Source organism: Musca domestica, unplaced genomic scaffold (genome assembly GCF_030504385.1).
Source record: "Musca domestica strain aabys unplaced genomic scaffold, Musca_domestica.polishedcontigs.V.1.1 104, whole genome shotgun sequence".
Lineage (NCBI taxonomy): Eukaryota > Metazoa > Arthropoda > Insecta > Diptera > Muscidae > Musca > Musca domestica.
In genome coordinates this window covers 988,607-1,001,265 of record NW_026712121.1, presented here as the reverse complement: position 1 = coordinate 1,001,265, position 12,659 = coordinate 988,607, and the positions used below count along the sequence as shown (strand labels likewise).

Below are 12,659 nucleotides of genomic sequence, written 5' to 3'. Positions count from 1 at the left end.
ATCTTCGGAAATATATTTCTCTATTCGGCACATTAGGGTATAGAAAAGTACAGATACTATTTTCCAATGGCAAGTCCCAAGAATTTTGAAGAATTTCGCTGTAAGTCATTATTTCATTAATTCTTCGAGAATTTTCAAAAACTTATTTATTATTTTTTTTTTAATTTTTTTTTTTTTTTGGAAAACTATTATTTAAAAAAAAACGATGATAATAAGTTAGGTGTACATAACACAATTTTGAAATATTCAATGACAATTTTGAATAACCACAGATTAATCAAATTTTTATTCAAATGCTTTTTTTTATTCTTTAAGTTTTGTGTTTAAATATTTCAGAATTTAATTTTCAAAAAAAAAAATCAATTCATATTCATTTTTACAAAAATCACCCAATTCAAAATTAACAAGTTGGATGAACGACACGCCAACCAGCAGTTGACCCAGCCATTACTCTGAACATCATATTCAAATCTTCAGGATCCAACAATTCCCCATTGCATTCTTCCAGCTTCACATAGGCATTGGCCATCTTTTTCATGTGGTCAATGACGCATTCAATATCATCATCAGTATCACCCGAGGGGGCACAATCAGGAATAACTTCAGTTTTGCATTCGGAACGCGATAATTCATTGGATTTTTTGTAGAGATCCTCTAGGACACCGGCAACGCCATTCAACACCGCCAACTTAAAGCTGAGCAGGACATGATTGTCCAACATGTGCACATGTATATTTTTTTGCAAAAATAAACATATTTGTGACTTTGTGTTCCTAATAAAAATATTTGAAGATAATTTTTTAAGTAACACCCTATATCGCGTGGTGGGTGTAAATGCTTCGAGTGAACAATTTTGATTAAATTTCTAAACCATAGAATTGAAATACATGGAAACTAAGGAACAAGAAAACCTTCCTGACCTGCTATGAAAAGACATTCCTTGCCTTCTATGAGAAGACTTTGTGGTCTTCTCTGAGGAGACCTTGTGGGCTTTTCTGAGAAGACCTTGTGGCCTTCTCCGAGGAAGATCTTCCTTCTACGAGAAGATCTGAAGATCTTGTGGAAAACCTTCTTTGCATTTTTTGGCCTTCCCCGAGGAAGAAAGTCTTCTCAAAGAATGCGAGGAAGGTTTTCCACAAGATATTCAGATCTTCTCGTAGAAGGAAGGTCTTCCTCGGAGAAGGCCAAAGAATGTGAGGAAGGTTTTCTAAGAAGACCTTCCTGGTCTTTTATTCAATTACCTTATATTACCCTATTTCGACTCGAAAGTCTTCTCAAAGAATGCGAGGAAGGTTTTCCACAAAATATTCAGATCTTCTCGTAGAAGGAAGGTCTTCCTCGGAGAAGGCCAAAGAATGCGAGGAAGGTTTTCTAAGAAGACCTTCCTGGTATTTTATTCAATTACCTTATTGTCTTCTATGGGAAGATTTTCTGGTTTTATTTAAGAACTTCTTGTCTTCTTTAAGAAGAATATCTTGTTTGCTATGAGAAGATCTTCTGCTTTCTAAGCTTCTGGTCTTCTATGAGATACACTTCTGACCTTCTTTGAGAAGAACTGGTGAACTTCTATTAGAAGAACTTGTGGTATTCTATGCGAAGACCTTTTGGGCATCATATGAAAAGGCATTCTTGGTCTTCTACGAGAAGACTTTCCTGGCCTTATATGGAAAGACTTTGTGGTCTTTTATGAGAAGACCTTCTGGCCTTCTATGAGAAGACGTTTTGAAAACTACTTCCGATCCTATTTGAGAAGTATTTCTGGTCTTGAGAAGATGTTCTGGTCTCCTTTGAGATTTATCTTCGGGTCTCCTAGAGATTAGATTCTGGTCTTCTTTGAGAAAATACCTAGTGGTCTTCTTTTGGGAGATGACCTTATGTCTTCTATGTGAAGATCTTCTTACTCTTCTAGGTGGAAACCTTCCTGGTTTTCTACGAGAAGACCTTTTGGTCTTCTATAAGAAAACATTCTAGTCCCCTAAAGGAAAACCTCCTGATCTTCTATAGGAATTCCTTCATATCTTCTATACGATAACCAACTACGGAAAGACCTTCTGGTCTTCTATGGAAATAACTTCTGGCTTTTATGAGGAGACCCTCTGATGTTCTATTAGAAGGCCTCCTGGTCTTCATGGGAAGCCGTCCTTGTCTTCTATTAGAAGACCTTTTTGTCGTCTATGAAGAGACCTTCAGCTCTTCAGAAAGAAGAGTACAAGGCCTTCTGTACTCTTCTAAGAGAGGACGTTCTGCTCTTCTGTGAAAAGACCACCTGGGTCTCTATGAGAAGCCCTTATGCTTTTCTATGAGAAGATCTTCTGCTCTTCTATAAGAAGGCCTTGTGCTCTTCTATGAGAAGATCTTCTGCTCTTGTGCTCTTCTATGAGAAGATCTTCTGCTCTTCTATGTGAAAGCCTTAACTCTTCTATGAGAAGACCTTCTGCTTTTCTTTAAAAGACTCTTTTAAGAGAAGACCTTCAGATCTTCTGAAAGAAGACCCTCAGCTCTCTTTCAAGACTTTCTACACTTCTGAGAGAACATCTTCAGTTCTGTTAAGTGAAGATCTTCTGAGTGGACACCTTCTGAGAGAAGACCTTTAGCAGTTCTCAGAAAAGACCCTCAGCTGTTTTTATGAGAGAGGTCTTCATATTTAGTTAAAATAAAATAACAACGGTATCCCAACAAATATGCCAACACTGTTCAATTTTTATTTTTACAAAAACAAATTGTAGATCTACCAAAGCCTCTCTATAAGAAGTCCTACTATTATCCGTGTAATTCTGCGGTCTCCAATAAAAATATCTAAGACTTTACAGTGTGTATAGCTAATCTATTACAGGTTCTTGAGGGATATTATTAAAATATAGGAGGTTTGTAGCTCTCTATAAAAAAGAACTCAAAGTTTATCCACCAGAGCTTCTATAAAAATAATACTGGAAACTTCAAAATACGGCCAATGGGATGCACCGACCTGTCCACGTTTTGAAGTTTTTTATCTTCACTAATAGCCAAAAGTTCACACTTTCAAAAAACAATCGTTTAAGAAAAATATTCCATTTGTCTAATTGGGCCCCATAATCAGAAATCATCAGTAAGGTACAACACATTCGAACACCACCCAAATAATCCGTTTCAAAATATATTATAAATATTCTAATAAACACCTGCTAAAATAGCAAACAACGTCTGGAGTTTCAGTGTTTTCCAGAATTTCGAAACGACTACGTGTCGGAACATATTTTAATTCGCATTATTTTATTTTTCTAAGACGGAAACAAGTACAACTTCAAAGCATCCATCAAGATGCAAATTTCAACAATTTTCATCCTGATATCCTTGTGCTCGTGTACATGGGCCCAGTACCGATCATCGATATCAATACCACCGACTGAAAAACGTTTGGTCTGTTACTATGATTCGGCCAGTTCGGTTAAAGAAACTCTCGCAAAAATGTTCATCGACGAATTGGAGCCGGCTTTTCAATTTTGCACCCACATTGTCTATGGTTTTGCTGGCATCGAACGGGATACCTTTAAGGCCAAGAGTCTGAATGAGAATTTAGATTTAGATTTGGGTAAAGGCCTTTATCGCAAAGTTAACCGCCTCAAACGCAAATATCCCCATGTTAAGGTAATGCTGAGTGTGGGTGGTGATCGCGATGTAGATGCCAACAATGGTGGTAAGGAAGTGCCGAATAAATATTTGGAACTATTGGAATCGGCAATTGGACGTCAACGTTTCATTCGGAGCATCTATGCCACTCTCAAGAGTTATGGTTTCGATGGTGTCGATGTGGCTTTCCAATTCCCAAAAAATAAACCCAAAAAGGTTCATGGTGTCTTTGGTAGCATTTGGAAGCGCATAAAGAAGACATTTTCCGGTAGTTTTGATGTGGATTCAAATTCCGAGAAACACAAGGAACAATTCAGTTCCTTGATACGTGAATTGAAAACTGAATTACGTACGGATAACTATTCGTTGTCGGTCACCGTTTTGCCAAATGTTAATTCAACGAAATTCTTCGACATTGGCCTGCTGGATAGTTATGTGGATTTCATTAACTTGGCTGCCTTTGATTTTTATACCCCTGAACGTAATCCCCAGGAGGCGGATATAACGGCACCCCTCTATCCAATGAGTGGTCGTAGACCTGAATTCAGCATTGATTTTGTGGTCCAAACTTGGTTAAGCAAAGGTTTCCCCAGCTCGAAAATTAATTTGGGTATTAGCACCTATGGTCGCCCATGGAAGATGTCTGCGGACTCTGGTAAATCGGGTGTGCCACCAATTGCCAATGTGGAAAATGAAGCTGCCAAGGGGGAAAATGCTCAAATCCAAGGATTATACAGTTGGCAGGAAGTGTGCGGAATGTTGCCGAATGCAAATAACATGTATATTAAGGAGGGACCCAATGCTCCATTGACAAAAGTAATGGCTGATCCTGCTAGAAAAAGTGGAGTTTATGCTTATCGCGCTGCTAATAAGAAAAAGAATTTCGATGGTCTTTGGATTTCATATGAAGATCCAGAGACGGCCGCAGCAAAGGCTGCTTACACGAAGAATCTGAATTTGGGCGGTGTGGCTTTATTCGATTTAGAGTTCGATGATTTCCGCGGCCTTTGCATGGGTGAAAAATATCCCATCTTGAGAGCCATTAAATATCGTTTGTTGCACTAAAATGTAAAATAGAAAAATATTAATAAAAACAAGATCAGATAACAATTTGAAAGTCGATTTTTTGAAGGGTGAGGGGGCGGGGCTTGGATGTCCCTTATATGAAATGTTTTTGACCAGGGTAGTCAGAAAAAATCTTTAAAAAAAACCATGACAATATTGGTCACATTCAATAAAATTAAATAACTTAAAAGTATTGTTTTAAGGACCAATGAGAATTGATTAAGAATCGCTTTGGAGGACCATTTGGGCTAATAACTTGATTTCTTTTTGAGGACCTTCTAAGCTACTTATGTGGGATTCAGTAGATTTATAAGGAATATTTTGGGAGGACCATCTCAGCTACTAAAGTGGAATTTTTATGGAAATTTTCAAAGGACGATCTAAGACAATTTTTTAAAGAATGCTTTCGATGCTCCAATTCGAAATTTATTTGTTCGAAGGACATTCTTGAATCACCATCTATTTTAGATTTGTAAGGACCTTTTTGGAAAGATCAAGTGAGGATTGTTCTAGACCATTTTATAGAACCATCTAAGATGATTTTTTTAAAGGAAGGACCAAGTAGATTTTTCCAAGGATATTTTTGAATGACCACCTGTACTACCAACGTGGATTTTTTGAATCCAATTTTTAAGGATTTTAAATACAATTTTTGAGGGACCAACTGAGGTACTAACGTGGATTTGAAAGGACCACTTCTTAAGTAAGCTTCTAACTTGTCCTTGTGGTCATTATAGACCAATTTTTAAGGATCATCTGGTTTACTAACATGGATTTTTAAATACCATTTTTTGAAGGACTTTATATATAATTTTTTTTTTTGAATGGCCATCTGAGCTACTAACGTGGCCTTTGGATTTTTATGAATCATTTTTTAAAGAACCATCTAAGAAGATTTTTTTAAAGAATACTTTCGTAGGACCAAGTAGATTCTTCGAATGATATTTTTGAATAACCATCTGTGCTGCTAACGTGGATTTTTAGAGACCGTTTTGGTAGGACCATCTGAGCTATTAAAATGGATTTTTTGACACATTTTTTGAAGGACCATCTGTGATACTAATGTGGATTTTGGATTTTAATGGACTACTTTTGGAAGGACCATCTAAAATTATTTTTTAAGGAATTTTTTTAAAGGATCAAGTAGTTTCTGCAAAGGATATTTTTGAATGACCATCTAAAGTGGATTTTTAGAGATCGTTTTAGAAGGACCATCTCAGCTACTAACATGGATATTTAAGACAATTTTTCGAATTATCAACTGGGCTACTAACGTGGCCTTCGGATTTTCATAGATCTTTTTTTGAAGACCATCTAACATCATTTTTTAAGGAATGCTTCAGAAAGGCCATTTGCATTCTTCAAGGGATATTTTTGAATCACCTTATTCTGTGCGACTAAAGTGAATTTGAAACACAATTTTTTGAAGGGCCATCTGAGCTAATAACGTGGATTTCAGAGTACAATTTTTTAAGGATCATCTAAACTACTAACGTGGCCTTTGGATTTTTATAGACCATTTTTGAAGGACCACTATTTTCTGAAAATTTTTTCAAGATCTATTTTTTTGTTCAGTTTTTTAAAGGACACTCTGAGCTACTATTGTGAACTTTTCCAATAATGTTTTTAAGAACTATCTGAACCTAAAAATAAACTTTTGAAGACCATGTGGATTTTTAAAAAATATCCCCAAATCACCATTTCAGCTTGTAACGTTCATTTTCATATATTATATTTTTGCGAACATATCCGAAAAAATAGGCCTCCGTGAAGAGTATTTGCAAACTAACATGGACAGACGGACTTCCGTCTGGACCGACATACACGCCACAATTGGATCGACTCAGCTCGTTGAGATAGGAATAGATCTATGAAAAACTCGCTAGAATTCATACAAACTCGAATTCGAGAGAGATAGAGGACTCTGGGAGCAAACAATTAAATTTAATTTCTCGATGCCGCTCGAAAAGGAGAGAGCATGTTATCTGCGGTTTAGAGCGTAAGCAAAACTCGTTCGAAATCGAGCAGATTCTTCGGTTGCCGTGCAAATTCAATTATTCGATATCGCTCGAGTAGGAGAGAGTGTGTTTTCTTTGTTGTGTTTGTTTTCTTTTTCTTTGTTATTGAACAGGGGCAAAGTTCGTTCAAAATCAAGCAGATTCTTCTCTTGCGAGCACTCTTTTAGTTTTTACATAATGTTTTTGTATATCTATGTGTGTGTATTTTGTCTGTTCACAATCACACCCCGTTTTTCCACTCTCATCAACCTCTTCCCTCCTCATCTGTCTCTTCCCTCCCAACCCCTCCTCCCTTTCACCCTTTTCTTTTACAGTACACAGCGACATTAAAACCGGTTTGATTTTGCACACAATTTTTTTCACTCTTAGAGTAAAGTCTTGCTCTGTTTTCAGCGATTCTTCTGCTCCCACTCTAGTTTTCAAACAGGACTTAATCAAGAGCGCTGTCACACAAATCAAAAGACTGACGAGTAGACTCCGTAAAATACTCCCACTCTTCAAGCAATATTCGCTCACGAGTGAACTCGAACAAATCTGTGCTATGTATAAGAAGATAAGATAAGGGTCTAGGACCAACCTGAGGTCTTCTATTACATTAATTTCGCTAAAAAAAATGTTAATTAGAAGAAAAATGTGCCCAATTTTGAGGTATTGTATTAAGTTAAAAATAAATAAATAAATATGTATGTATGTACATATTTATTTTCTTTTCAAACTGGATACAATACCAAATGTTCTAACAACACAATCATCTGAATAAACATAAAATTCTCTATTATTTTGCTTTTGAAAAGTCCAAAGATATTAACAATAAAATTTTATTTATTTTTTCTATCAAAGCAATTTAACAAAATAGAAAATAAATTAATTTAAATTTCCTCGAAATTATTTTTTTAAAAACATTGTAAATTATAATTTTTTACGCAGTTCAGAAAAATGTTTCACAACAGAGTGTGTCTAGGTTTAGCAGGTAGGCCACCAATATTAAAATATTAACATTTAATTGAACTTTAATAAGAAAATCATCTTCTTCACTTGTTCTCAGCCTTCTTGGTCATAATTGCCCTCACTGCCTCCCCCATCTCAGCCGACGATGCCGCAGCACCCACACCATGCAAAGGATGTTCTGGCGAGGCGATGATGGATTTAATCGGGAAATTTGAAGTAAAACGTAAATGCTGGTTCGATAGCAATCATCATGTCATTATGAAATTGAAACTGTGGAATCTAATTGCCTTGGTTGAAGATTTCAAAATGGTGATAACGAATAATAACGCCGTTGTTGCAGAAGAGTGTAAAAAGGAGGTGGCTCTCGAGAAATGTGATATAACAGACACTGACACGGCCTCGGAATGTTTGATGGAAAATTTGAAAATTGTCGTAGCAGCCTATCGTGATCAGGAGGCATGCCATGGAAAAGCCATTCGATCGCGACTCTTTACTGTGGCCAAAAAGCTGTTGTTTGGCTCCTTTGTTGGCTGGGGTATGATGCATCCGGACTGTTAAGGCAAGGGAGGAAAATAATTTTAATTAAATACAAACAATTAAAATATACATATACAAATACAAATAAATATACAATACAAATAATTCCAAAATATAAATTGATAATTGAAATAAAAAGAGCTACTAACGTGGATTTTTAAGGACCATTTATTGTAGGATCATCTGAGCTAATAACGTAGTCTTTGGATTTTTATAGACCTTTTTTGGAGGACAATCTAGGCAAAGCTTTCGAAGAACCAAGTAGATCTTTCGAAGAATATTTCTGTGTGTGTAATATCTGTGCTACTAATTTGGATTTTAGACACCATTTTTTAAAGGACCATTTGAGCTATTTACTTGGATGTGTAGAGACCCTTTGGCCTTCTATAAGAAGGCCTTTTGGTCTTCTATGAGAAGACCTTTTGGTCTCCTATGAAAAGACCTTTTGGTCTTCTATGAGAAGACCTTTTGGTCCTCTATGAGAAGACCTTTTGGTCTTCTATGAGAAGACCTTTTGGTCTTCTATGCTCTACTCTGAGAAGACCTTCTGGTCTTCTATGCTCTACTCGGAGAAGACCTTCTGGTCTTCTATGCTGTACTCTAAGAAGTCCTTCTTCTGCTATTCTCTAAGAAGACCTTCTGCTGCTCTTCTCTGAGAAGACCTTCTGCTGCTCTTCTCTGAGAAGACCTTCTGCTGCTCTTCTCTGAGAAGACCTTCTGCTGCTCTTCTCTGAGAAGACCTTCTGCTGCTCTTCTCTGAGAAGACCTTCTGCTGCTCTTCTCTGAGAAGACCTTCTGCTGCTCTTCTCTGAGAAGACCTTCTGCTGCTCTTCTCTGAGAAGACCTTCTGCTGCTCTTCTCTGAGAAGACCTTCTGCTGCTCTTCTCTGAGAAGACCTTCTGCTGCTCTTCTCTGAGAAGACCTTCTGCTGCACTTCTCTGAGAAGACCTTCTGCTGCACTTCTCTGAGAAGACCTTCTGCTGCACTTCTCTGAGAAGACCTTCTGCTGCACTTCTCTGAGAAGACCTTCTGCTGCACTTCTCTGAGAAGACCTTCTGCTGCACTTCTCTGAGAAGACCTTCTGCTGCACTTCTCTGAGAAGACCTTCTGCTGCACTTCTCTGAGAAGACCTTCTGCTGCACTTCTCTGAGAAGACCTTCTGCTGCACTTCTCTGAGAAGACCTTCTGCTGCTCTTCTCTGAGAAGACATTCTGCTGCTCTTCTCTGAGAAGACCTTCTGCTGCTCTTCTCTGAGAAGACCTTCTGCTGCTCTTCTCTGAGAAGACCTTCTGCTGCTCTTCTCTGAGAAGACCTTCTGCTGCTCTTCTCTGAGAAGACCTTCTGCTGCTCTTCTCTGAGAAGACCTTCTGCTGCTCTTCTCTGAGAAGACCTTCTGCTGCTCTTCTCTGAGAAGACCTTCTGCTGCTCTTCTCTGAGAAGACATTCTGCTGCTCTTCTCTGAGAAGACCTTCTTCTGCTCTTCTCTGAGAAGACCTTCTTCTGCTCTTCTCTGAGAAGACCTACTTCTGCTCTACTCTGAGAAGACATACTTCTGCCCTTCTCTGACCTTCTGCTGCTTTTCTCTATGGAAACCTTCTGCTGCTCTTCTCTGAGAAGACCTTCTGCTGCTCTTCTCGGAGAAGACCTTCTGCTGCTCTTATCGGAGAAGACCTTCTGCGGCTCTTCTCGGAGAAGACCTTCTTGGGACCTTTTTTCTAAGGATCAATTGAGCTATTAACACTGAATTTTTATAGAACATCTGGTTTATTAATGTGGCTTATAAAGATTATTTTGAATTATTTTTAAATATATATTTTTTGAAAGACCATCTAAACTAAGTTACCTAAAAAAAGAAGCTATTCCAAAAAGTGAATAAAAGTGCAATCCAAAGATCTCTATCAAATTTCAAAGCCTTATGGTAAGAAATATATCGCAAAACTATAAGAGTCCTTTGTCTATGGTTCTTTTTTGAGAAAAAGTGATATAAATGCATTAATTTTTAATGCTAATTTAAATTTCCATTAGCATTTTTTTCTGGGCCAAATGGTACCTTTTTATAAAAAGATTGCCATTGCTTGCAAAATATTGTTTTTATTAAGTAGGACTTATCCTTCATTATAACTATTCTCACGCTCACCCTTGATTGAATAAAATTCCCACTGCAGAATTGTTTTCTTAAACTTTTAAATTTTCTTTTATTATTTTATGTCAATTTCCTTTTAATTAAAAAAATTCCTCTCCACAATCTCCCCCACACATTCTATCAACAATCTGGATGTATGAAACCCCAACCAACAAAGGAGCCCAACACAAGTCTACTGGCAATTTTCAGCATCGGAGACTCAATCAGCTGGCCATTACATTTCTCTTGATCACGATACGCTTCAACAACTGTCCTGAGATTATCCATGGCACAATAGCAATCCTTGTCCCAATCTTTGCTGTCACATGATTCCAAAGTAACTTCTTTCTTGCACTCATCCGCCACTACTTCATTATTTTTATCCACAACCGATTTGAAATTCTCAGCAAGTTCCATGAGATTGAATACTTGGAGCTTAACGATGACATGGTGATTGGTGTCCATCCAACATTCCAGCTTCTCGGAATATTTTTCAACTAGCGTGAGCATGGAATCTCCGGCGCAATCGAGGCATGCTGCATTAGTCAAATCGACTGACCGAATTGGGGTGATGAAAATTACAAGGAATGCTAAAAAGATTAGGTTTATTGCTAAAAATGAGTAAATTCTGAATTCAATTATTCATGAACATACCTCCGACAATAAAACACAATTTTGTATTCAACATTTTGTTATGAATATTGGGTCTATAAAAGTTCTAATCATTTTATGGCCCATATGTTTGGCTTTTATATTCGCTATAATTTTTAAAAAATTTCGTTGTTCAAATTAACTTCAAATATAAATATTTCGAATATAAAGAATTAATTGGAAACAAATGCACAGATGGCATGCGTTAATAATTTATTTGCATTTGGCCTATTGAAATATAAGTTTTGACTTTCAGCCAGCTTTGAATGTCACAAACAGTCTTCGATACATCACGATTGATTACATTTTTTTCTAGTCAAATAGAAGAAGTCAGGAATATTCGCAGCTCTTTTATGAGAGGACCTTCTTGTCTTCTATGAGCTGTCCTTCTGGTCTTTTATGAGAGCTCCTTCTGGTCTTCTATGGGAGTACCATCTAGCATTCTATGAAATGTCCTTCTGGTCTTTTATGAGAGGACCTTCTGCTGTTCTTCTCTGAGAAAACCTTCTGCTGCTCTTCTCTGAGAAGACATTCTGCTGCTCTTCTCTGAGAAGACATTCTGCTGCTCTTCTCTGAGAAGACCTTCTGCTGCTCTTCTCTGAGAAGACCTTCTGCTGCTCTTCTCTGAGAAGACCTTCTGCTGCTCTTCTCTGAGAAGACCTTCTGCTGCTCTTCTCTGAGAAGACCTTCTGCTGCTCTTCTCTGAGAAGACCTTCTGCTGCTCTTCTATGAGAGGACGTTTTGCTCTTCTATCAGAAGACCTTTTGCTCTTCTATGAGAAAACCTTTTCCTATTCTATGAGAGGACCTACTGTTCTTCTCAGAAATCAAGAATAGATTCTGCTGTTCTTGTAAAAGACTTTCTGCTCCCCTATGAAAAGATCCCCTCCCCTGCTATGAGAAGACCTTCTGTTCTTCTATGAGAGGACCTGTTGTTTTTCTAAGAGAATACCTTTCGATGAGAACCTTCATCTCTTCGGTGAGAGGACATTCTCGCCCTCTCTGAGAATACCTTACCGTCTTCTATGGAAAATCCTCATCTATTTGGCCTCATCTGCTCTTTGATGAGAACACCTTAATCTTTTCGATGAGAAGTCCTTCATCTGATCGACGAGCAGATCTTCATTTTATTGATGAGGCGACGTTCTGGTCGTCTTTGAAAGCATTTCCTCGTCTTCTATGAGAAGGCCTTTTGTTAGTCTATGAGTTGACCTTCTAGTTTTCTCTGAGAAGACCTTCTGGCCTTCTATGAGAAGACCTTCTAGCCTTCTGAGAGAAGACCTTCTGGCCTTCTACGAGAAGACCTTCTGGCCTTCTATGAGAAGAATTTCTGGCCTTCTGAGAGAAGAATTTCTGTCCTTCTGAGGGAAGACCTTCTGGCCTTCTGAGAGAAGACCTTCTGGCCTTCTGCGAGAAGACCTTCTAGCCTTCTGACAGAAAACTTTCTGGCCTTCTACGAGAAGACCTTCTAGCCTTCTACGAGAAGACCTTCTGGCCTTCTACGAGAAGACCTTCTAGCCTTCTACGAGAAGACTTTCTGGCCTTCTGAGAGAAGACCTTCTGGCCTTCTGAGAGAAGACCTTCTGGCCTTCTGAGAGAAGTCCTTCTGGCCTTCTGAGAGAAGAAATTCTGGCCTTCTGAGAGAAGACCTTCTGGCCTTCTGAGAGAAGACCTTCTGATCTTCTGGCCTTCTACGAGAAGACCTTCTAGCCT

The 12,659-nt window shown here is 38.0% G+C and overlaps 3 protein-coding genes across 3 annotated transcripts; 2 read left to right on the top strand and 1 right to left on the bottom strand.

The window, feature by feature from the left end:
• The first annotated feature begins 3,164 nt into the window (after window positions 1–3,164).
• On the top strand, window positions 3,165–4,716 carry LOC101900298 (imaginal disk growth factor 6-like). Its single transcript, XM_005176099.4, has one exon. It carries the CDS (start codon window positions 3,298–3,300, stop codon window positions 4,669–4,671), a length of 1,374 nt encoding a protein of 457 aa, XP_005176156.1. The 5' UTR covers window positions 3,165–3,297; the 3' UTR covers window positions 4,672–4,716.
• Window positions 4,717–7,577: 2,861 nt separating this feature from the next.
• On the top strand, window positions 7,578–8,241 carry LOC105262252 (uncharacterized). Its single transcript, XM_011296789.3, has 2 exons — window positions 7,578–7,659; window positions 7,735–8,241. Exons 1-2 carry the CDS (start codon window positions 7,626–7,628, stop codon window positions 8,193–8,195), a joined length of 495 nt encoding a protein of 164 aa, XP_011295091.1. The 5' UTR covers window positions 7,578–7,625; the 3' UTR covers window positions 8,196–8,241.
• A 2,100-nt stretch (window positions 8,242–10,341) lies between these two features.
• LOC131804939 (uncharacterized) lies at window positions 10,342–11,075 on the bottom strand. Its single transcript, XM_059128170.1, has 2 exons — window positions 10,951–11,075; window positions 10,342–10,886 (listed from the first exon to the last, which is right to left on the bottom strand). The coding sequence occupies exons 1-2, from the start codon at window positions 10,982–10,984 to the stop codon at window positions 10,438–10,440; spliced, it is 483 nt and encodes a 160-aa protein (XP_058984153.1). The 5' UTR covers window positions 10,985–11,075; the 3' UTR covers window positions 10,342–10,437.
• Window positions 11,076–12,659: the final 1,584 nt, after the last annotated feature.

Excerpts from the sequence above, each read along its gene's own strand:
- LOC101900298 (XM_005176099.4), top strand. The coding sequence starts at position 3,298 with ATGCAAATTTCAACAATTTTCATCCTGATATCCTTGTGCTCGTGTACA.
- LOC131804939 (XM_059128170.1), bottom strand. The coding sequence starts at position 10,984 with ATGTTGAATACAAAATTGTGTTTTATTGTCGGAG. Across the intron at positions 10,887-10,950 it reads ATTGTGTTTTATTGTCGGAG|CATTCCTTGTAATTTTCATC; the intron begins GTATGTTCATGA and ends TAATCTTTTTAG.
- LOC105262252 (XM_011296789.3), top strand. The coding sequence starts at position 7,626 with ATGTTTCACAACAGAGTGTGTCTAGGTTTAGCAG. Across the intron at positions 7,660-7,734 it reads AGTGTGTCTAGGTTTAGCAG|CCTTCTTGGTCATAATTGCC; the intron begins GTAGGCCACCAA and ends ACTTGTTCTCAG.